The 25407-nt window shown below is 37.1% G+C and overlaps 1 protein-coding gene across 2 annotated transcripts in view; it reads left to right on the top strand.

Moving 5' to 3' along the window:
* Positions 1-1215: 1215 nt before the first annotated feature.
* tle5 (TLE family member 5, transcriptional modulator) overlaps positions 1216-25407 on the top strand; it is a 52749-nt gene continuing 28557 nt past the window's right edge. For both annotated transcript variants that reach the window (XM_056448260.1, XM_056448259.1), the window contains exon 1: positions 1216-1637. In XM_056448260.1, coding sequence (XP_056304235.1) covers positions 1611-1637 — 27 coding nt within the window. In that variant the 5' untranslated portion in view covers positions 1216-1610. The remainder of the gene's footprint in view (positions 1638-25407) is intronic.

The following is a 25407-nucleotide window of genomic DNA, read 5'->3' as shown; positions in this document are numbered from 1 at the left end:
TGAACAACCGTCTCTAGGGTTTACAGAGAATGGTCCAAAAAAGAGAAAATATCCAGTGTGTGGCAGTTTTGTGGGCGCAAATGCCTTGTTGATACCAGAGGTCAGAGGAGAATGGCCAGACCTGTTCCAGCTGATAGAAAAGCAGCAGTAACTCAAATAACCACTCGTTACAACCGAGATAATGCAGAAGAAGAAGAGCATCTCTGAGTGCACAACACATTAAACCTTGAGGCGGATGGGCTACAGCAGCAGAAGACCACACCGGGTGCCATTCCTGTCAGCTAAGAATAGGAAACTGAGGCTACAATTCGCACAGGCTCACCAAAATTGGACAGTAGAAGATTGGAAAAATGTTGCCTGGTCTGATGGTTCTCGATATCTGCTGCGACATTCAGATGGTAGGGTCAGAAATTTTGCCGTCAACAACATGAAAGGATGGATCCATCCTGCCTTCAATCAACGGTTCAGGCCGCTGATGGTGGTGTAATGTTGTGGGGGATTTTTTCCTGGCACACTTTGGGCCCATTAGTACCAACCGAGCATCGTGTCAACGCCACAGCCTACCTGAGTATTGTTGCCTTGCCTTTATAATCACAGTGTACCCATCTTCTGATGGCTACTTTCAGCAGGATAATGCGCCATGTCATAAAGCGCAAATCATCTTAGACTGGTTACTTGAACATGACAATGAGTTCACTGTACTCAAATGGCCTCCACAGTCACCAGGTATCAATCCAATTGAGCACCATTGGGATGTTGTGGAACGGGAGAGTTGTATCATGGATATGCAGCTGACCAATCTGTATATATAATGTTTTTGGTGTGTATTATTTTACAGATTTGTTTGTTTTTGAACATTATTCGGTGATATATTTTGAATTCATTTGTAAATATGTGAAATGTTTAAATAATAAACTTATACTTGTACAATTATTTACTTTGATGTAGTCTCTGCTTTGCGAAAAAATTAATAATTATGCTAATACATATGCTAATCAATTATAGCTGTATGATTAATTGTATGAATTAACCGTATGAATATATTTTATTGTATTTGATATGATTACACTAAAAGTTAAATATATATCGCTTACTAAAGAAGCAACAAAAAAGAATAATAATAATAAACGAGAGAGAGAGAGAGAGAGAGAGAGAGAGAGAGAGAGAGAGAGAGAGAGAGAGAGAGAGAGAGAGCAGCAGCAGCAGCAGCAGCAGCACAGCAGCCATCAGCTCCCAAACTCTAGTTCATCTCTCCCCCAGCCGCCGCTCGATCATTTCCTCCAACCAGAGAGCAGAGAAAGAGAGAGAGGGAAACACACACACCAGCCCTTCATCACAGCTCATTCCCAACGAGGAAAAGCGAAGGAAAGACGCCACAGCAGATCCAGCAAATCCTCCCCGGCTCGTTTTTTTCTTCCATGGCGAAAGCGCGTTAAAGAGCGCGGCGCACATCAGCCTGCTTTATCGGCATCGCGGCGGCGCGGAGCTGCCTGTAGCTGCCGGAGGAGCTTCAGCTAACAAAGAAAAACACGAAAATAAACGTCTGCTGAGCAAACCGCTTCCCTGCGCCTTCACGATCACAAGGCAAGAGCCCGAAGACCAAAACTGACATGATGTTTCCACAATCCAGGCACTCGGTGAGTGGAAATCGAGCGGTTTGTGTTGGTGTTGTTTAGCTGGATCGAGCTTAGCATTGGCAGGAGAGGAGGCATCCGTGTGTGCGCGTGTGTTGAAACTTATCGCTGAGGTGAAAGATTTAGCATTTTGTGTTGCTTTTGGATTCCTAAAGCACACGTTTTACATTTAAATCCACTGTTTTGTGATTTTGGCCGTGGATACGTGTATGTTTTTAATCGGGAACGGTGTGTGTGTTGTGTGCTTGGAGAGTGGTTGTGACATTTAACAGTTTTGTGTGGATTCCGTGCTAATTTATGCAAGTTTCGGTCACAAGCCTGCTAAATGTGGCGTGTTTTTAGTATCCATTTTGTTTGTTTGTACTTTTGCAGTGGTTTATTTATGTGTATTATGTTTAATGTGGTTTCATAATATCACAAAGCATGTTTATGTTGACATCTCAGTGCCAGTGTTGGTGGATTTGGTGTTAATTTATGCTAGTGAGGTAAAGTTGGTTTGCATTAACACATTCAGACTTTCTCTTTAATAATATAATTTCAGAAAACTATTATTTGCTAATTCTAAACAGGGAAATCATATTCAAATCATCAAAAATACGACATTGTTCACAGTCAAATAAATAGTGCTAATGTTGTTTTAAAATCATTCTTGCATGTGATTTCAGACTGAATATTCAAAGTACCATGTCACAAGTTGTCACTGAACGAATGTGTGAATAAAATACTAACTTTACTTAAATATCTATCCTAGTTTATACACAAACCTCCTAAATGGTGTCTTTTTTAAATATCCATTTTGTTTGGTTGTACTTGAAATTACGAGAGACTGTCAGAAATCTTGTTTATGTTGACATTTCAGTGACGCTTATCTACTGGAAGACTTTGTGTTTATATGTGGAACTTTCGGTCTAATTATGATTTGTATGTTTAAATATTCATTTGTTAGGTTGTACTTCATGTTAGGCCATTTTGTTCGGCAAACTATGAAAATTGTGGTATTTACAGGGTGTCCGCGAGGTCTTAAAAAGTATTAAAAGTTGATAAATCAATGTAGGGAAATTTTAGGCCCCTAAAGTATTAAAGTCTTAAATGCTATTTTCTAAGGTATTCAGTGTTATATAATTTTAGACTATGCAATGTATGGTTGTATGTAAAGTTTGCCTGAATTAAATCTGCAAATATCAGGATGCTGTGTAGTTTATCAAATCCTACTAGATTTGACATTATGCTGCTTTGTTTGCTGCAGTAACCAAGGCAACACCATTATTTTAGCAGATCTGTAGGCGCCAACCTGCTGGATTAGCTAGATTTAATAGATTTTTATCCAGTATATGAATAATCTTTTAGTTTTGGATTAGTTTCTTATATTAATATTTAGAAAATAAACTGTAAGTTAAAATCTTGCTAGTGTTTCCGGTTGAAACCTAAAGTGATTATAAGGTCTTAAAATGTACAGAAAGAGTTTTTAAAAATGTCTTAAGGTAATGAATTTCACTCTCTGATTCCTGTATATACTGATTTAATTGGCAAAATTCATATCTATTTTGAAGTATTCAGTCGGCGTCTGTGACATGAAATTAAAATAAAGTAGTTTTTTTTATATGTTAGTGTCAGTATTATTCATTTTTAGGATATTTATAAGTTAGTGTGCCTAAAAATAGTGACAATTTGTATTTAGAAAATATAAAACTAATATAAACATGTAAAGCTTGTAGTTTGCCACTTCCACCCAAATGGACCAACGTTTTTATTCACGTCACCTCATACTTCACTTTCTCATCACGTCATGAGTAGGCCCACACGGAATCTGCGAGCGTAGAATTCTGCCGATTTTTAGCCCATCATTGATTCAGTTTATTTACTTGTCTAAATGTGTGTAAATTTATATTTATTCAGTTTTTAAATTCATTTCAGTAAAATTATTGACTAATATGAAATATTGATACAATTTATTTACAATACAGTTTGTACAGTAATATATTCTGTCTTTTAGTAGATGTATTATATGAGAGACTTGCTTTGTTTACCAAATAAAGTGAATCTAATTGGATTTGCATTGTAAACATTAAATACAAGTTAAAAAGGTATTACTTTTTATTTCATATATTAAGGTTTTAGTTATGATACTCCCAAAATCATTCTGCATAAATCCGCAGATTTTTTATTTTTTTTTAATTTTTATAATAATTTTTTCCAGATTTTCACGTTTCATTGATAGGACTTTAGAGAATATTGACAGGAAAGTGTGGGGAGCAGAGAGAGGGTAAGGATCGGCATAGGACCACGAGGCAGGAATCGAACTCGGGTTGCCGTGAGCACTGGAGTGCATGTGTCGACGCACTAACCACTACACCACTGGTGCCGACAATCCGCAGATTTTTACCAAAATTCTGCGCAGAAATAGCAAAAAGTGGAATTGGCCTTTTTTATTCATTTAGTTCTTATATACACCTTGAGTCACAAAACTCCTAAATATTGTAATTTTTATTAATTATTATTTATTTTGTATTGCTGTACTTTCACACTAGCGTTCATATTTGTGTTGATATATTTCAGTGTCTGGCATTTAACAGCTATATCAATATCGACAGCTGTATCAATATCGGACGATAAATGCTTTTTTATTTTTGTGTCTGTGTTATTATTATCGATCTGATAACAAAATTAGTCAGAATAAATAATGCACAAGAAAAGAAACTAAAAGGCCACTCTGGCGACATCCTTAAATTTTTAAAATTTATTTACAATCTCCTCACTGCTGCTATACGGCACTCATTTATCTTTATGTTATTCTGACCTGAAGTCAGTGCGGCAAGTGCGTACTTTCCTTGGCGCCCGTTTTTTATGGCGTCTCTCGAAACTAGGCGACAATCAACAGTTTTCTCAGATGATGACAAACGAACAAACCATTGTTTAAAATTAAAAGAAGAAGAAGAAATTAAAAGAAAAGTAAAAAGCACTGCTGTGTTTGTCTCAGGTAATTAGTCTGCTGCTAATACTGAAATGTGTATATTCCATACAAAGTGTGAAGCAGATTGGTTAGTTCTACTTGCATGAACATGAATCGCGGTGCGCAAGCGACATTCAGAAATGTTTAGAGGTTTTACAACTATTTTAATAAAACTATAGCTCTTCATACCAAACTTTTTTATTATCAATACCGACAATGGTGTTTGGTCCATAAATACAGATATCGATTTTGTCAGCCAGCCCTAGTTTGTTTATCAGAAAATATAAGCTAGCAGTCTTCAAATCTAAATAGTTATTGGTTATTGGTTAAACTTCATACACAAACCTTCTAATATAGTGTATTTTTCAATCTGACATTGCGATAATTTTTCTTTTCTGCGATTTATATTGTTGTGATATGAATATAATTTCACCAGATGGATTCATTTAGATTGAATAGGGTAATTTTGTTAGGGTGTAATTCATGTATAAAAAAAATATAAGCAAATAGTCTGCGCCAGTAGCCTAGTGGTTAGTGCGTCGACATATAGCACCCAGGTGCTCGCGGCAACCCAAGTTCGATTCCCGGTTCGAGGTCTTTTACAGATCCTTCCCCTCTCTCTGTTCCCCACACTTTCCTGTCTGTTCATCTCCACTGTCCTGTCATTAAAGGTGAAAACCCCTAAAAAAATTATAATAAAATATAAGCAAATTGCAAGCAAGAATAATTAAAATAAAGTAACGAAAAAAGTAAAATAAAGAGTGCTTTATTTCCGTAGAGTCAAAAAGTAATGTAAAATATTTCTGTATATAGTCTTTGTATTAATTTGGTAATATTATTCTTCATTAAAGTTACTTTTTTTGTGCCCAAACTCTATTGAAATGCCTTTAAACACATGCAAATGATATGGTTATTGTTAGTATTGGTATTTTTTTGCTCAAATACTTTGCTCATGTTTTCTTAAATGTTGAATTGATCAACTATAATCCCAACTCAACATTGCATATCCTTACGATGTGACTATTGCAGACACACACATTGCAATATTGATGCTTAAATAATATATATTGTGCAGCATGTACCTTAAAATCCCTCATTTTATGCTTTGGCAGTGGATAGCTGTTTGTAAATGAGAACAATGTGCATATTGTGTGCACATTTGGTTGATTTTAAGTTCATTTCTGCAACTTTAGTAGCAAATCTATTAAATATTTATTTAATATCCATTTTCGTTGGCTGTCAGTGTATGAAATGAAGAGATTTTCACGCTGCCAAAATTCATCTTTATGTTGAGATCCTGATAAACTCCTCATTTTGCCAGTAGCTGAAATGCAGTGCCAAAATCCATGTGTTAACTGACACTACAATCACTTTTTGAATAATACATTTTCCTCTCTCTTTTTTTTAAAAGTAAGAACGGTAAGCGTTTTGCCAAGAACCCCAGGTGTAAATCTGTAATGACATGCATTTGCATTGTGCAAGATGTTTCCCTGCAGCAAATCGGAGGTGTGTGTTTCACGCTTGATCTTTTAGCCAAAGTGGAGAGTCGCTGTATCGCTGCTTGTATATGGAGATACGCGTTTTAATCAGGCTAACTAACCTTGGTGAGTTTGCAATATGCCTACATTGGTTCGTGTGTGATAACTCCTCGCATGTTGAGTTTCTTGCAGGCTGTTACTGATTAATGAGCTAATATGACAGATATTTTGATTAGGCGCTCTTGATTAAAGCTGTACATCTGGAAATGGAAGGGAACTTGATGGTGATAGCGGGGAACACGATTTGGCTTGCTTTATAAAACTTTTTTTCACTTGATTCATTGGGATATGTAACCAATTTTTGCAGCACTAATTAGGACTGCACGATATTGGAAAAATCTGACATTGCAATATTTAGTTTTGCTGCGATATGAATATGATTTCAACAGATGATTTGAATGGCTCTATTTGAGAAGATTTCAATAATTAAGATTGACTGGGTTGATCAAGTCTTTTTATATGCAGTGCATCTGCATAAAATGTAATAAATTACAATCATACGACTGAATTAAACAAATTAAAAGTGAAATAAACTACTTTGTGGCAATCTGTGGAGAACATACTGTATTAAGCAGTATTCTAATGCAAAAATGTAACAATCAAATGTAAAATAACATGGCCATCATTGTATAATTAATTTTATGCAATAATTAAAAAATGAGGAAGGGCGTCCGCTGTGTAAAACATATGCTGGATAAGTTGGCGGTTCATTCCACTGTGGCAACCCCTGATTGATAAAGCGATGAAGCTAAGAAGAAAATGAATGAATGAATGAATATAAAAATTTGATGTTTAATTTTAATATTTAATAAGTAATTGAATCATGCGATGTGACTATTGAGGATCCACAATCTGTGTATCTAATACCTATTGAGGACTATTTGAGTATCGATGCTCAAACTATGTATTATTGGTGTTTCTGAGTGAAACTGTATATTATGGAACAACAATTCAGAGTGGCACTTGATTGGCTGCAGGGTGTAAAGTGGACTTTTAGAGGTGGACCCTTTGTTACATTTTAATTTAAAGATTAAACGCTTTTTATTGCACTCATAAATCATGCACTGTTAGTTCAGGAGCATATTTATATTTTAAGTAATAAAAAAAAGATAATAATATGAAAACTGTTGTTAAAATTTAAATGTACTAGAATAAAAAATCATCTCATTCAAAATGAAGAGCTTTTGTTAGATAAGTTTGAATGGAAAAATCATTTAGAATGGCCTGCATGAATGAAATGTGTGAAATTAAACCAGTATACCTTGAAAATACCAATTTTCATATTTTTTGCAGGTTACATAAAGTCAGTCTTTTCATAATGAATAAAAAATGATTTTAATTTCCTTCACTTTTATTTTTATCATTGTGTCTTTTGCATAAAAATATTTTATATTTATTTATGCAGAATATTCAGTGCTTCCCACAGGTTTGAAACATACTTGCGATGGTAGCCGGATTGAAACACATCGTTTACCCACAGCACATAAACGGTTAACTATATATGACAAACAAAACATAATTTTAATTTTTAACAATAGTTTTATTTATTATGACTGTTATACACTGTTTCTTTTCAGTGGTTAAAGTAAAAAAAAACATTGCTGAAATAAAAAAAGAAATCCACCATTTCTCTTACTTTTATGCTATTCATGAGCCATGTGCACCTGCTGACAGGTAAAATCTGCATCAGTACAATGGCAATACAAAATAACAGTACAATGGCGAGCGCGTCAAGTATGAAAGCCTCCGCAACTTGCGGCTGCATGTTAATAACTGTGATGGTTTGGTTTAGGATTGGGGAAGGTGTAGACGTTAGTTAATAACTGTGATGGTTGGGTTAAGGGTTGGGGTAGTTGTAGACATTAATAACTAGGTTTGGGGAAGGTGTAGACATTAATGATGGTTGGGTTTAGGGTTGTGAAAGGTGTAGACATTAACAACTGTGAAGGTTGGGGTAGGTGTAGACATTACATTTACATTTAGTCATTTAGCAGACGCTTTTATCCAAAGCGACTTACAAATGAGGACAAGGAAGCAATTCACACAACTATAAGAGCAGCAGTGAACAAGTGCTATAGACAAGTTTCAGGTGTGTAAAGTCTACGAAGCAAAGCATTAGTAATTTTTTTTTTTTTTTTTTTTTTTTTGAGAGAGAGAGGGCACAGTTAGTGGTATAGCCAGAGAGGCAGTTGCAGATTAGGATGGAAAGTGGAGACTAAACAGTTGCGTTTTTAGTCGTTTCTTGAAGACAGCAAGTGACTCGGCTGTTCTGATGTAGTTAGGGAGTTCATTCCACCAACTGGGCAGATTGAATGTGAGAGTTCGGGAAAGTGATTTCTTCCCTCTTTGGGATGGAACAACGAGGCGACGTTCATTCACAGAACGCAAGTTTCTGGAGGGCACATAAATCTGCAGAAGTGAGAGCAGATATAAAGGAGCCAAGCTAGAGGTCACTTTGTAAGCAAACATCAGAGCTTTGAATTTGATGCGAGCAGCAACTGGCAGCCAGTGCAAACGGGTGAGTAGCGAAGTGACATGTGCTCTTTTGGGTTCATCAAAGACCACTCGTGCTGCAGCGTTCTGAAGCAGCTGAAGAGGTTTGATAGAACTAGCTGGTAGCCCGGCTAGCAGAGAGTTGCAATAGTCCAGTTTGGAGAGGACAAGAGCTTGAACAATGAGTTGAGCTGTATGTTCAGATAGGAAGGGTCGGACCTTTCTGATGTTGTAGAGTGCGAATCTGCAAGATCGAGCAGTTCTAGAAATGTGGTCAGAGAAGTTTAGTTGGTCATCAATCGTTACTCCAAGGCTTTTTACCATTTTGTATGCAGTGATGGTTGCTCCGTCCATCTGGATTGAAAAGTTATGGTGAAGATAATTAACAATAATAATAACAATGATGGTTAGGTTTAGGGTTAAAGAAGGTGTAGACTTTAATAGGCATGGGACAATAACCAATTTCAAGGTATACTGCGGTTTGGAAAAGTCAAGGTTTTAAAACCGCCTATGGTATTTGTCAGATTTTTTATTTACATTTTTTTTATTGTTTTTTTAGGACACAGTATCACCAGCAGAAAAGATCTCCAAAGATTCCATTTTAAATTGTACAGAAATCTGAGTTTTTCAAACGAATGAAGAAAGCAGAAGTCAGTGATTTATTTGAATGATTTAGCCTGACATGTTTACTGTTCCAAAATATTTTATGTTTTTCACCCAGACAGTCTGGAGTCTTATCCAGCCCATGCCAAGACGTTTATAATGATGATGGTTGGGTTTAGATTTGGGGTATGTGTAGATGTTAATAACAATGATGGTTAGGTTTAGGGTTGAAGAAGGTGTAGACGTTAATGATGATGGTTGGGTTTAGGGTTGGGGAAGGTGTAGACATTAATAACTATGATGGTTGGGTTTAGGTTTGGGATAGGTGTAGATGTTAATAACAATGATGGTTAGGTTTAGGGTTGGGAAAGGTGTAGACGTTAATGATGATGGTTGGGTTTAGGTTTGGGATAGGTGTAGACGTTAATAACTATGATGGTTAGGTTTAGGTTTGGAAAATGTGTAGACGTTAATAAATATAATGGTTGGGTTTAGGGTTGGGGAAGGTGTAGACGTTAATAACTGATGGTTGGGTTTAGGGTTGGGGAAGGTGTAGACGTTAATGATGATGGTTGGGTTTAGGTTTGGGATAGGTGTAGACGTTAATAACTATGATGGTTAGGTTTAGGTTTGGGAAATGTGTAGACATTAATGACTATGATGGTTGGGTTTAGGGTTGGGGAAGGTGTAGACGTTAATAGCTATGATGGTTTTTAAGTCCCAAAAAGGCAAATCTCTGTAGGTCTGCAGAACACATGAGATTACATGTGGGAGTTGTGACCGTTCTCACACACAGAATGAAACGGGTATATGAGAGAAAAATTTCCACTACTTAATCGATCGTGGATGTTTGGTTATTAGTTGAATACAAAAAAAAGTGTAAAACGATGATGATAATAGTAAAAATATGTCACTAAATTTACTGTGGAGGCCAATAATATACCTGGGCGGCTTACCTAAAGTCTATGTGTGGGAAGCACAGACAGACAGACAGACGGATGGATGGATGGATGGATAGATTGATGGATGGATGGATAGATCGATAGATAGATGGATAAATAAACATCACCAAAACAATCTGTGTGAAGAGCCAGTCTCAGGCAGGATTTAATGGGGTCACTCTTGAATCATAATGATTTTCCATTGGACTAATTGTGTGAGGGAAATCTCATCCAGCAACACATATCACATTTTCAGGTGTGTGAGCTGAAATAGTCAAGCGAACAGCACCTTTGCAGCCTGATAATGAAGGGCCGACAGGGAGCATGTGAAAATGGGGGGCCCCGTAGTAGTCGGCACTATTTTGTTGCCACGGCGCTGTGACTCCATAGCAACGACTTCTCACCAGACTTGACACAGAAGGTGTTTACTCTGACCAGCCTGAGCGCCTCATGACTTCAATTGTTCACCTCTCTGTAGGCGTACAGGCAGCCTTTTTTTTTTCTTCTTCGTGCCAGCTTTTTTTTTTATTTCCCCGAGGTCATCTAACAATGTTTGTGACGAAATTTCCTTAATTGGAGTATTAACACCAAACACACCGAGTTAAAAGAAGGGATTATGGATTTAACGGCCCACATCTGAAGCGCATCCCGCTGTGTGTGCTTTAAATGTTGAGTTAACGTTGTACGAACGTTACAGTAGTAAGCAGTGCACCTGCAACCGTATCTCTTCTCTTTGTGATATTTAATAGCATTTTGTCCTCCATTTTGTCTGTTGAATCGAGATCCAGACGTGTGATGTCATGATGGGGGGGATTTGTGAATTGAAGTGCGCCATTGATCGTGGCTTTACAAGGAAAGTCATCTTTGAAAGGCATTGTTGCAGTAATGGCTTGAAAAAGAAGAGAGAGTTGGCACAAACATGCACCAATATGTGTGTGTGTGTGTTTTGCCCCTGAATTGATGCTTTGGGTGGGGCATTTGGGGCAGATTTATTAAGTCTGCTTGAGTGAGCAGGACAGAACTCAGTCTTTCCCTCTCTAAATCCCTCAACGCGGCAGATAATCCCTGTTGTCCCACATCTTGCTCATTAAATAAACTCTGTTTCTTACACACTGACACGCATGCATGCATGAGCAAAAGGCCCACTTGATCCCCTGCACGCTCATGCATGCATATCAAAAAATATATTTACTTTTTTATGGATAAAAAAAATGGATTTACAAAAATAACTTAATTTGCTGGTGTAGTGCTGGAAGTTTAAGCGCTTTTTATAAGCATGTACTGCTGTTTTGTTGTCTGCTACTTTAAATGCTCAAGCTCTTTAGAGCAAGATGGATTCTGATTGGCTGTGAGGTAAAAAATATTGATTTACAAGGGCTGTTTCTCAATGACAAGAATGCAGAGAACTAGGGCTGTCCAATTAATCGAAAATCTGATTTGAATTTCGATTTGAATTTCGAAAACCATTAATCGAGATAAACGATTATTGCATCATATACCGCCCCTTTCCAGTTGTACACAGTTGTTGCTCTGCAATGCTCAGTTTCACGTGAAAATTACTGAAAGCATGTACTGTAATGTAACTTTTGCAGCACGGGATGCGCATCGTTCATTGATGTACATTCCAATCATTCATCTTTTTAAAAGCGCGAAAGAAATCGCATGCTGTTGTGTGTGTGCGCTCAGCCTCAGAGACGAACAGAGCACGCATATCTAGAGTCATCTTAATGTGAGCGCTTTAATGGTCAAATACGTGCAAATTTGTGTCAACACACTGTGTTTAGTGATTATTCATATTAACCCTCATTTATGTAATAAACGAGTTGAGAATCAAAAGACATGTGAAAGTGAAACCATAAATCAGAATCGTACTGCTCTTAAAGTGACAGCGTGCAATATTCCTACTGCCGACTGTTTTGATCATTAATGATCAAACAACAAAAGGAGAAAACCACTCACTTAACTGAAAAACTTTGTAGCTATAATTAAAGTTTTTATTTATTTTTTCTTGCAGTGAAGATGCTTAAAGCACAGTTTGTTCCATATTTTTATTCTATTTTATTTATTTAGTTTATTTACAGGGAGGAAAATAACTTTATATATACAGTTAAAGTCAGAATTATTAGCCCTCCTGAATTATTAGTGACCAATTTCTGTTTAACAGAAAGATTTTTTTTTTCAACATATTTCTAAACATATTAGATTTAATAGCTCATTTATAATAACTGATTTCTTTTATCTTTGTTATGATGACAGCACATAATATTTTACTAGATATTTTTCAAAATGCAAGCATTCAGCTTAAAGTGCAATTCAAAGGTTTAATTAGGGTAATTAGGCAAGTCATTGTATAACAGTAGTTTCTTCTGCAGAAAATCAAAAAATATATATTGCTTAAGGGGGCTAATAATATTGACCTTAAAATAGGTTTCAAAATATTTAAACCTGCTTTTATTCTAGCCAAAATAAAACAAATAAGACTTTCTCCAGAAGAAAAAATATTATAGGAAATACTGCGAAAAATTCCTTGCTCTGTTAAACATCATTTGGGAAATATCTATAAAAAATAAATTTTCTCATAATCGAGCAGCCCTACAGAGAACGGACTTACGTACTTGTGAAGACCGGTCTTGCCAAGATACCTCGAAAGAACGAACTCGCAAGAACAGAGAACGTGTCCAGTGAGAAATGAAATGCTGCGTTCTTCCTGATGGTCACATGACCACACATTTTTAACGGAAAATTATTTAAACATTACAGCATTCATACAACAATTTATTTTATTTTTTTCCCCTTTTCAATATATATAACTCGCACAAAAACCTTACATATATATACTTTGCACAATACAAATAAAACATATTTTAATACGAATTTCAGCGAATAGACATCCTTAATGTGTTTATGCCTTTAAGATGGGCACCGCAACTTTTTATAATTTTCCCAGACTTGGATAATTGTGCATTGAATCTGTCGCTTTCCAAATATAACATTATTATAACGTTTTCTTTTGACAGATGGAGTCAACCAATCTGCTCAGAAGAGCCCTGATATTCTTAATGCTGATTTATATTTCAGCGCCAAGCGCAAGATTTTGGTCTGGTGCAGCCTTCTCGCTATCACATAGCCCTCGCTGTGGCTGATGCTGACGCACATCTCTTAAATGTAACTACATGTCGCAACAACGCATAGCACAAGCTCTGTGATTGGGCGACTTGTAGAGGTGAAGAGTGTGGGCGGTGCTGAGAGCTGCGAGTGTTTACAAGTGTCGAGTCCCGTGAAGGAGCTCCAGATGTACTTTTGTTTTGTGTTTACCTTATGATTAAAGTGGTTGCGTGTCCGCCGGTTCCCGCCTCTGAACGAGTGAGTTTTAGCTATTTGACATTAAGGTAGCGTTCAGAAAAAAAACTACATGCCTTTCGAAAAAACTCTACACAGACAAACATAAAGACCTACTGCCTGCTAGTGTTTCGGAAGTGTTATTGAGGAGCAACACAAGCAGCACGCAGACATATAAATGCACAACTAGGCGCTAGGCATGCGTTGTGGGTCACGCCAATCACTCGACGCAGAAGTATAAATCCGCCTTTACACTGACCAGTACTGTCTGTTTTTGCACGCATGTAAAACTAGCGAATTAGGCATCTTTCCTCAGACCCTGTTTAATTTACTCAGGAAAACTCTCCCTTTGTTTTCACCCCGGCCCAGTTAGCCTGCTTTTGCCCAAGATATTCGGCAGACCAAAAAAGCCCTACCATTGGTCCTGAGGAAGGTCCAATGAGGCCCAATCATTCCCCGGAAATTACTGTTGAAATGCGACATGGAAATGTGGCAATGTTACATTTTTAAATAGTTTTTAAAGCTGTATCTTTATAATAGCCTTAATAGTTATTGAAGGATGAATTAATAATATGTTACTGTTGGTTTATTGCAACTTTTCGTCACACAATATTGCACTAATACTTGAGGGATTTGTTTCATACATGTGTATGTATTCAATGAGTATGTTGTCTATTCGCAAGCTTTATGGCACTGCTTAATTGGCCAAAGATATGCGTGTGTAGTTAGTATTTTAATTGTAAGGTTTGTCTTGTGCACCATTAATGTAAAAACTCTTATTAATGAGGAAAATGATTTTTCCAAAGTGTAGTAGTTTATACCTCCGCAATTAAGCAGCAGCATATAGCTGGTAAACAGGCAGCCTCAAACTCATTGTTCATTTCTGCAGCTTGAAATTGTAACCTGCACACACTCCTGAGCAGATGTCTTGGCTGTTGATGGCATAACCGCTCATTAGCATCGCAAATAGGATTCGCGCACCTTTCTGGACTGAAAAGGCGTACGGGGAGAGGATGAGGAGGGGGAAAAAGTGTGTATAGGTGATACTGATTCCTTTATTCCCCTGATTTTTTCTTGCATTAAATGAAAAATTCAGGCAATTTCAAAAGAGCTGCTGACAATACGGCATCCGCTGCGAATAGACTCGGCCTGAACCGTGGTGAAAGGACGAGGCACGGATGGCTTAATTAGCTTGTCTGACTGTTTGTGTTCCTCCTGGCCTTTGGTGTGAAGGACGCGTGCTGGGATAATTGCGTCTCAGGATTATTTTTACTAGCGCAGGTTTTTTGCCAGTTGCTCATGGCTTAGAGGCTTTGTATGTTGCACACATGTTTCTGAATGTGTGTGCGTTAGTGTGTGTGTGTGTGTGCTGAGACAGACGGGCTGCATCAGTATTCTCTGGCAGTGATGGACTTGCGCTGTGGGAAAGCTGCGCCCCAGAGTAAAGCAGCGGTCTGGAACAAAGCAGCCTGGTGGGGGACTGTTTAATGTGGCAGCACCTCGCTCAGACCTGCCTGTCGACTGACACACCAGGCTAAAGAACCCTTCCTAAAGCGCTTCCGCCTCCGCAACCAAACACTACGATTGGATCTCTATGTACGCTTCTAGCAGTGCAGTGTTTTGTATGCCTGCTGGTACACTGGTAAATCGATTGTGATTGTGTCATCAATTCAGTTCAATTTCATTCGATATCATTGACAATGCATTGACAATCCTTTCGTTTTCACTTCAAGTTAGGGTTGCACGATACTGGAATTTGGTACCAACCTATACTGAAATTTTAAAAAACGTCCATTTCCTGCTAACATTTGAGTGCTATTGAGCATGATCAGCTGGTTTGTTTATAAGCTGATATACAAGCGATCCACTGATGATTCGCAGCTTTGCTCCAGATGCTCCAGAACTGATGACCTTCAAGGCCAATCACAGTCATTTCTATTGAGCATGTGAACACCATGACAAATCAGTGCCATTAAATACGCTCAACCGCACTCAAATGTTAGCAGGAAATGTTTTAAATTTCAGTATCGATTGGTACCTAATTCCAGTATCGTGACAACCCTACACAATACTGTAATTCGGTACCAATCGATACTAAAGTTTTAAAAACGTCCATTTCCTGGTAACATTTAAGCGCTACTGAGCAGGGCTGTGCGATTAATCGAAACCAAATTGCAATCGTGATTTGAAATGTTGCGATTAGCTAAGAGGCTACGGTATGAAATATAAATTATTTAATTTCCTCCGCCTAGAGCAAATGCGTGCATGGGGTCTGTGTGTGACAGTCTCACTAGCTAATTGAGTGAGCACACTTTCGTTCTGCCCAATTAGAATTGCACAATTGAACTATGCGGAACGCCCACGAATAAAAACACAAACAGGAAAGCGCGGATGAGTTGGGTGATGGTGTCTGCCACTTCAGAAGCATTAATAGACGAATTAATATCAAAGAAAAACAGGACATTGGTAATATGAGATTATTTTAGTTTCATAGCCGCGATGCAGGTATGTGCGTCGTCTATAGTGACTAGGCATGGGAGGTGTAGTGACTAGGCGCGGTTTGGAAAAGTCAAGGTTTTAAAACCGTTAATTTTCTGCAATACTGTAGTAAAGTATGTGTACAATTTTTTTTTTATTTACTTTTTTTTTTTGTTTTGTTTTTTAGGACAACAAATAACTCCAGCAGAAAAGATATCCAAGGATACCGTTTAAAAAAAAAAGAAAACGTTTTTGAAATAAATGAAGACAGCAGAAGTCAATAATTCATTTGAAATATTTAGCCTGACATGTTTACTGTTTCAAAATATTAGAAATGTTTCTTTAAAAATATATATGGTTTTTAAAAGGGAAAAAAAATTTCAGGTTTTTACCCAGAAATTTTAAAAGAATATATTTTAGAGCAGTAATCACAATACCGCTAAACCATAAAACCGTGATATTTTCATCTAAGTTTATCATACCATTAGAATCTTATACCGGCCCTTGCCTAGTAGTGACTTACTTTTGTAATGTACTATAAAAATATAATTTGTCATGTTGATTTTCATAGGACAGCTATATATAGATGCATTAGTTGCAGAATTTTAAGGCAGTTTACCAATTTTATGGCTTCTTATTGGATGCTACGTCATTCAATGTGACTATACGCATTACTTTACGGAGAGCTTACGACTTACTAACTACAGTTTGCTTTAAGAACATTTTAACAAATTTAGTTACGAACTAGCTAGTAGTTACAAAGCCCCTAGTGTGGACATTACCTTCTAGTATAAGAAAAAACTCATGAACATCTGGTGCAACCGTATCCAGGAGATAACTAATGCCACTACGCAGTACCTCGCAGGATAGGAGATATACACCTCCGTCTCGCACCTATTTTAGCCTATTTTTTTAGACAATATAAGCTACAGAAAGGCTCTTATTAACCATGCTAGTTTGCTGAGTGTTCTATATTTTTATCATTATTATTTTTTCTTTACATAATAAGCTACAATATCTCCCTAATTTGAGTTCAACTTGTTTACAGAAAGGTAAGGTCATATTATTTATGCTTACTGTTTGCTCTAGAGAAAAGTGAGTGTTTAATTTCTGGAAATTTAAAAACAATTTGTAGTAAGTTAAAATCTTTTCGGTTTCTTTTTAAAACTAACACTTGCTGCATTGTAGCAGAAAGAAGCTACGATACAGATTATTGAGCTGAAGCTTGACCACAAAATTAAATCGCAGATTAAATTGAAATTGCAATATCTACCAAAAAAAAATTTATCGCAATTAGATATTTTCCCCAAATCACACAGCCCTACTTCTGAGCACGTTCTTAAACAGCGCTGATTTGCCATTTGTGTTCACTTGCTCAAAAGAAAAGACTGTGATTGGCCGTGAAGTTCACTGAACTCATTGCTTTTAACTGAGTGCAACCACAGGTACAGGAACAATGAAGTGTTTCAAAGTCACGTCGATCAGCTGGTTTGTCTATAAGCTGTCTATAAGCAAGTTTTAAAGCTGCTGATGATTCGCGGCTTTAAAACGCTCTAGAACTGATGACCTTCACGGCCAATCACAGTCTTTTCTGTTGAGCACTTAAACCCAATGGCAAATCAACACCGTTTAAAAATGTGCTCAACAGCACTCAAATGTTGGCGGGAAATTGATGTTCTTAAAATTCCAGTATCAATTGGTACCGAACACCAATATTGTGACAACAATACTTAAAGTATACATTTTTTTAATTTAAATATAAGCAATTATGTATACGAATTGAACCTGTAATTTTATCTGCTCAAAGAAAACACACTTCTCGATTGTATTAAACAAATAATCTCATAAAACATCAAATTCCAAACCATATAATCAAGCGCACGTGATGTATTTGAGTGTCTCTCGAAAAATGACGTCTCACCTGTGCCCTCACAATCATTAAATTACATGGAAGGGGGCGTGGGGGAGTTTTCAGCTTGTGCAGTAAGCAGACGCCAACAAAGCGCGAGTGATTTACATGTAGTCATAGCAAAGATGCGATATTGGCATCTTGTGGCGCGAATTGGGTGTTTTGTGCGTTTGACATGCTTTAGACTGTAAAAGAAAGTTGGAGCAAACGCAGCAATAGAACAGACAAGAGATGAGATTGGTTTAAGGGTGACGGCCGCTAGATGTGACCGAATTGAAGGACATTATTTGTGCTTTACATGTATGGCTGGTATTATGATGAGCCTTAAATCGATAAATGATTTTGTTAAATCATTTGTCATTTTGAACTTTTTCCCTGCACTTAACAAGAGCAAACGCTTCCCTGCCTTGAAGACTTTTACGGCAATCAGATGTAATACGGTTGGGGAATCCCTAACGCATGTCCTTTGTGTGACATGATGTCAGATGCTCCGGGGAGTGAAATCTGACCGAAAGTAAGATCGTGGATAAAATTAAGAGTTATAAAACCTTCCTTTGGCTTAATCTCTACAGTTTTAGATTTGTCTTGTCAAGAGACTAAAATAACGAAGCTTTGTGTCATTTTCATTTTTTCAGATTGCACACCTAACATAGTAGGTTACCTAATATAGTAAATACATATAATTTTTTCCGTTTGTATATATTTTTAATCGCATAATTGTCAGCAAATGTCTGGGAATTACCGCCACAAAATCAGTCATTTTTGTTGAAAAAAATCACAAAAAAACATGGAAAAACTAGGGGGTCTGATATATGGTTTTAGCTTCGATTTCACAATGTATGCATCCACAATAGTCACATCGCAAGATATGCAATTTTGAGTCTGGATTAAAGTTGACCAGGAGCTACAAAATTGTATGTAATTACTGTATTTTTACAGAATTTATATGATTTATGCAAAAAATGTTTTTCGTATTAGAATTTTTGTCTTGTTTCTAGTGCAAATATCTACATTTCAAAGAAAAAGCTCGATTATTTTATTTCACTGGTGGATACCTTTGCTTGTTTTAAGGAATAACCTCTTAATTTTGCCTTATTCCTTCTGAAGTTTGAAAACAAAACAAAGTAAATTTTAGATATTTGGACTAGGGTTGTCACAATACTGGAATCGATACTTAAATTTTAAAAACGTCCATTTCCCGCTATTATTTCATCAATGTTGAGTGTGTCCTCAAAGAGTGCTGACTTGCCATTGTGTTCACTTGCTCAACAGAAAAGACTGTGATTGGCCGTAAAGGTCCTCAGTTCACCGAACTCATTGCTGTTTATTGAGTGTAACCACAGATACAGGGACATTGGAGCGTTTTGAAGCTGCGATTCATCAGTGGTCAGCTTATAGACAAACCAGCTGATCGACGTGACTTTGAAACACTCCAGTGTGCCTGTACCTGTGTTTACACTTAGTAAACAGCGGTGAGTTCGGTGAACTGATGACCTTCACAGCCAATCACAGTCATTTCTATTGAGCATGTGAACCCAATGGCAAATCAGCGTGGTTTAAGAACGTGCTCAATAGTTGTCAAATGTTAGCGGAAAATGGACGTTGTTAAAATGACAGTATCAATTGGTACCAAATTCCAGTATCATGACAACCCTACTTTGTTCTAGAAACAAGACAAAGAAAATATTCAAGTAAGATTCAATTTCTGTACCTGAATACTCTTAGACTCCCCCAAAAAATCGTCAAATAGTGCTGTTTAAACCATCTTATGAAACTATATTGATATCGCAGAAAAATAAAATATAGCAATATCACATTTTTCCAATATCGTACAGCACTATATGCTACCATGACAAATGGCGTCAGAATAATGCCAGAGTTGGTGCTGCTTCAGAGAGATTAACGCGGAACTACCTAATGTGAAACCAATAATATAATGCTGCGTTCTAGACACTGTCGGAGATGGGAATTTCAGCAGTGAAATGTCCCGCTTCTGACCATTTATACATTGTCAAACTCGGGTCTGAAAAAAAGAAAAGAACAAACAAACAAACTAAAAGAATAGCAAATTCTAGCTGTTCTTTAAATACACATGACGAAAAACAAAAATAAGATGATATATTGGACTAAAGATATCATCTCAGAAATAGCCTTTAACAGTAGGGTTCCCACTCATTTTGTGAATTAAACATAGTTAAAATGTTTTAAATAAGGTAGATCTCTGTGTTCGTGGCTAACATGTAGATGTGTAGTGAGCAGCTTTATTCTGAATGATAACAAACAATTAAATGAGACTAAGCTAAAACTAATTTGCTGCTTATTAATATTTGGGTTTAGGTATTTGATAGGGTTAAACAACAGGTTTTTTTATAACAAAATACAAACAGAGTAAAACTGAGTGCATCAATAACCTGGGAAAACATGCTTCAACATAATTTGTCCCACCACGAAGACAAAATAGCAAACTACCAGTGAGAATGGCACCTTAAAATGAAGTATGACAAAAGTTTGACCAAAGGAAAGAAAATATAACACAATTACCTGAATGACGAGACTTCAGCCTATAATGCAGACATTCAGTGGAGCAGTAATACCAAACAGTAAATTTGACCAGTAAAGTTAATCAAAGTTATTCCAAACATCTACTTATTTTTCTGAATAAAATCTGTCTGGTTTTTGAGTCTTGTTTTAGTAGATCAAGCTAAACTCAGTCCTCATTACATTAATTTACTACATATTTAGACGTACTCTATGAACTTGTAAGTAATAAAACGGCACTTGGAGTTGATATCATTTTCATATGTGAAAATAAATCAGATATAGAATAGAAATGTGTATTTTTGTCTTCAATGTAAGATATTTTCTTGTCAATGTAAGTCGTACATAATTGGAAAAAAAAAATGGACTTTGACGAATGGCGCCAACCTACTGATTATATCTTAACCAGAATACACAATTTTTCAGCACTCTTTTGTAGTTTAGGTAAAGTAGAAACGAATAATGTATGAAACAAAGGGAGACAAAATAAGTTTACCCTGAAGTACTAAAGCTGCTGAAACTTGAATTAAAAGTATATAAATATTACTTAAATAACACAGTCTGACAGGACAGCTGAGTGTTAATTAGCCAATCTGGCTTTGTTTTGGTTTTACTGTGAAATGTGAAGTCCAGAAGTCTGCAGGGATCTTTCCAAGGGGTCATTATTTGTGGGCAGTGGCTCGCCTCCTGTGGCTGTGCCATTTGTTACAGGGTCGGGAGTAATCGGCTGTCTTCCGGAGTCTCTGACCCGTGCCGAGCTCTTTACCAACATGGCATCAATCACGATCGCCACTGTTCTGCCTGTAATCTCGCAATCACCTTGACCCGCCTGCTTTTAATTTTCAGTTTCGAAGCTCTGTGCTGTTTGTGCTCACTTTTTGACTGACGTTCCCATCGCTCGCTCTTTCACTACCCCCTACCCGCTGTGTTGTGTATCCTTTATGCCGTGTGACAGCTATTTGTCTGTAATTTGACTGCCACTCTTGGCCTTTCCAGCTTGTGTTTGGGAGCATGCGGCGTCTGAAGTGATAAAAGGTGAATAATCCTCTTTCAAACGAGTCGATGAGGACGGATTGAAGCGGGGATCGGGATAACACTGTTTCTCCCAAAGCGAAAGGGGACTAAGACCGAGGCTTGGTGAAGAGATAATCATCAAAAACAACTTCCTGCCCCACACATGATTAATCTTCACTATAATTTTGCAGGCTGGCTTCCGGTTCTCCAACCCCCATGTTGCTTCTTTCTCTGTGAAGAATCGAACTGCTTTGAAGAGGTCTTATGATGTCATTTTTGACGATATATATATATATATATATATATATATATATATATATATAATAATGGCACCTGCAGAATGTGTTTGTGTAGTTTGAGCTCAAAATACCCTACATTTTAGTTAGGCTTGTCCATTTTGCCGATTTGGATGCCAGCAAAACCAATGTTTTGCTTGTGTGTATCTTTAAATGCAAATAAGCTGGTCAGGAGTAGTCAGGAATCGACTAAACTGCAGAATCTCAACGGTCAGAAATTGTCGCTATGTGCAGCGCAGTGTTGGACAAGCTACTTGAAAAATGTAGTGAGCTAAGCTATTAGCTACGCTACTTAAAATGTAGCTTAAATACATTAAAAGCTACCATTTGGGAAATGTAGCAAGCTAAGCTCAAAGCTACTTGGCAAAAGTAGCTTAGCTACATCTAAGCTATTTTTGCAATTTTCATTTTAAAATAGAAGCAACTTGAATCCAAGTCCATCATATCCTATTGATCTATAAACCAGTCAATGAAACATATGAGGCTGAATTGTTCAGTTCAATTATTTACTGCAAATAATATTCTTTAGTAGCTGTACCAAACCGAAACAAATGATAGTATATAACAGCAAAAACTAAAAATTCACATTTAAAATACTATAGTAATTTATTGAAAATTACACATTTAAAATACACATTTAAAAAAGTTCACATTTAAAATACTATAGTAATTTATTGTAAAGGGAAATAATTAATATTAAGCACCACAACAAATTAATTTATGTACTTCACTATTGTGTAGTTCAAAAACATTATAGTTCTTATTATAAATTACTAAAGTATTTATCGAGCACAGCATTACAATTAATGGTATTGCATCTTAACATGTACTTCTCAAAGTATGGTCACGAGGAATCCTGCTTCAGAAATAACTCCTCTCCCTCATCTTACCATGAAGCAAGTTTCTTGTTAGCTTAATTGGTTGGCAACGTCACAGACCAGAGTGAGAGGTGGCAGTAACGCACCAAAAAGTTTTTCATCGACCACCGTAAAACAGGAAGAAGAAGAAGAAATCGTCACTCTCGCCATCATATGGATTTGCTTTCATTGGCTAGACACCGGCCTCAAAGCTCCGTGAATGTTGGTGCCGTCACTTATTGATCTGTGATCGGTAAATGTAGCTTGTGTGGACGCTACTGCGCTACTTACTTCGCTACTGAAAAACTATTTGATTTAGAAAGTAGCGACGCTACCGCCACGCTACTGAGAAATGTAGTTAAGCTAGTAGCATCACTAGTAGCGACGCTAGTGGCATCACTAGTAGCGACGCTACCGCCCAACACTGCTTCAGTGTTATATGTTTGAATACCTGATTGTATTATGGATTCTAAATGTGCATGAGCATCTTTGAGATAAAATTTAAGCCATGGCATTTGGAAAACTTCTAATGATATATAATGCAATACTTTATTGTAAGCTTCATCAGTGCATTGGGATTCTTTCTCCAGAGATTTTGAATTGATTCAGAAAAGTTCGGAATCAGTTCTGTGTTTCAAAATGGACAGCAACAGTATCTAGAAACACTCAAACATTCATTTTCCTTCGGCTTAGTCCCTTATTTATCAGGGGTCGCCAAAGCAGAATGAACCGCCAATTAATTTGGCATATGTTTTAAGCAGCGGATGCCCTTTCAGCCACAACCCAGTACTGGGAAACACCCATACACTCTCACATTCATCCACTATAACCGATGTTGTTTACCCAATTCGCCTATTATTCATGTCTTTGGACTGTGAGGAAAACCGAAGCACCGGGAGGAAACCTACACGAACACGGGTAGAACATGAACTCTACACAGAAATGCCAACTGACCCAACTGGGACTTAAACCAGAAACTTTCTGCTGTGAGGCAACAGTACTAACCACTGTGCTGCCCGTGTCTATTAACAGCAAAATAAATGTTAACAGGCTCATTTATGTATGCTGCCAAATTCACTTTATTTGGGCAAATACGGACAAACTTAAGTGGTTCATTCTGCTGTAGCGCGACCCCTGATAAATCAGGGAATAAGCCGAAGGAAAATGAATGAACAAACTTCAAGAAACTTCAAGTCATGGCACCACTCTGTGCTTCAAATTCTTGCTGCACCACAAAGCGAAACCTTGAGTTGTCATAGACTCAACAGCACTGTGCTTCTTGTCCAGTATGGGGCCGTCTTTAGAAATAAATAATGCAGACATGGTGGTATTAACGTCATGTCACTCATGACTTGTTTAATTACTCACCCTCATATCAATCTGAAGACATTCCTTCATCTTCAGAACAAAAATGACGATATTGTGGATAAAATCTGAGAGCCACACTGTAAAGTTACTGGAGTGCTAACTGCGTTTAATTTAGGACTGGCCTATTTAAGCATTTATTTATTTTAAATAAAGTGCTCGATTCGAAATCTGTGAAAATGTTTTGCAAGCGTGGGATGACAGCATGTCAGAAGAAGTGTGATAGGTGGGTTGGGTGAAATATAATAATGTCAGAACACATAGATTTTTTTTGTTTCACTGTAAACTCATCCATGCAGTGCAGTGCTGCTTGTATACATCATCCTTGGTCCCTTGTTGATATGAACAAAGGAAGATTAGGATGTGTTTGAGTAATGTGAAAAAACTGACAGGACACTTTTGGTGGTGCAAACACTTGAAACGCGCTCAGAAAGAGACATCAGCATAAAACACTATTTAGACCCTCTTTTGTGGCTTATTGCGACTTGATTGGTCAAATACCTGCTTATGTGTCAAAATGCTGAGTTGCCTTAATTCTTGGACTTTAGCCATGTATATTACGGCCTAATAATACACTGCTTATGCTACTAAAGGAATACCTCACCCAAAAATTTTATTAATTAGTCATTCTCCTCTTGTACCATACCTGTTTGAGTTTCGTTCTTCTGTTCAACCCAAAGATATTCTGAAGTATATTTGAAAAAAAAAAAATTAATACGCCAATGACTTCCATTTTTATTCCTACTACACTACATGACAGAAGTCTTGTCGTCGATTCCAGTTGTAAATGCAACAAATAATAACGTGACTTCTAGTTGATCATTTGGAAAACTGGCAGAACATTTATTCAGATGAATCATCTGTTGATCTTCATTTCAATCGTTCCAAAAGTCCTGTTGGAATCTGCTTGGACCCAAGATTTTCATAGAAATCAGTCAAGTTTGGTGAAGGAAAAATCATGGTTTGGGGTTACATTCAGTATGGGGGTGTTTGAGAGATATGTAGACTGGATGACAACATCAACAGCCTGAGGTATCAAGACATTTGTGCTGCCCATTAAATTATAAACCACAGGAGAGGGCAAATTCCTCAGCAGGATAGCACTACTTCTTGTACTTCAGCCTCCACATCAGAGTTCCAAAAGTGCTCCAGGATTGGCCAGCCTAGTCACCAGACATGAACATTATTGAGTATGTCTGAGGTAAGATGGAGGAGGTATTAAAGATGAATCCAAAGAATCTCGATGAACTCTGGGAGTCCTGCAAGAACGCTTTCTTTTCCATTTTAGATGACTCTATTAAGTTATTTGAGTCATTGCAGAGATGTATGGGAGTCATACACAATATTAACTCTTTTCCACTGCACCATGACTTTATATTCTACACTGTACACTATTTCTGTTAAGTGACTCGATTTTTGTCTAAGAAAAATCAGACCTTACTGTCCTAATTA

The sequence above is a fragment of the Danio aesculapii genome, chromosome 22 (genome assembly GCF_903798145.1).
Source record: "Danio aesculapii chromosome 22, fDanAes4.1, whole genome shotgun sequence".
Classification (NCBI taxonomy): domain Eukaryota; kingdom Metazoa; phylum Chordata; class Actinopteri; order Cypriniformes; family Danionidae; genus Danio; species Danio aesculapii.
The sequence above is the reverse complement of the archived record's forward strand: the minus strand, read 5'-3'. Positions and strand labels throughout refer to the sequence as shown.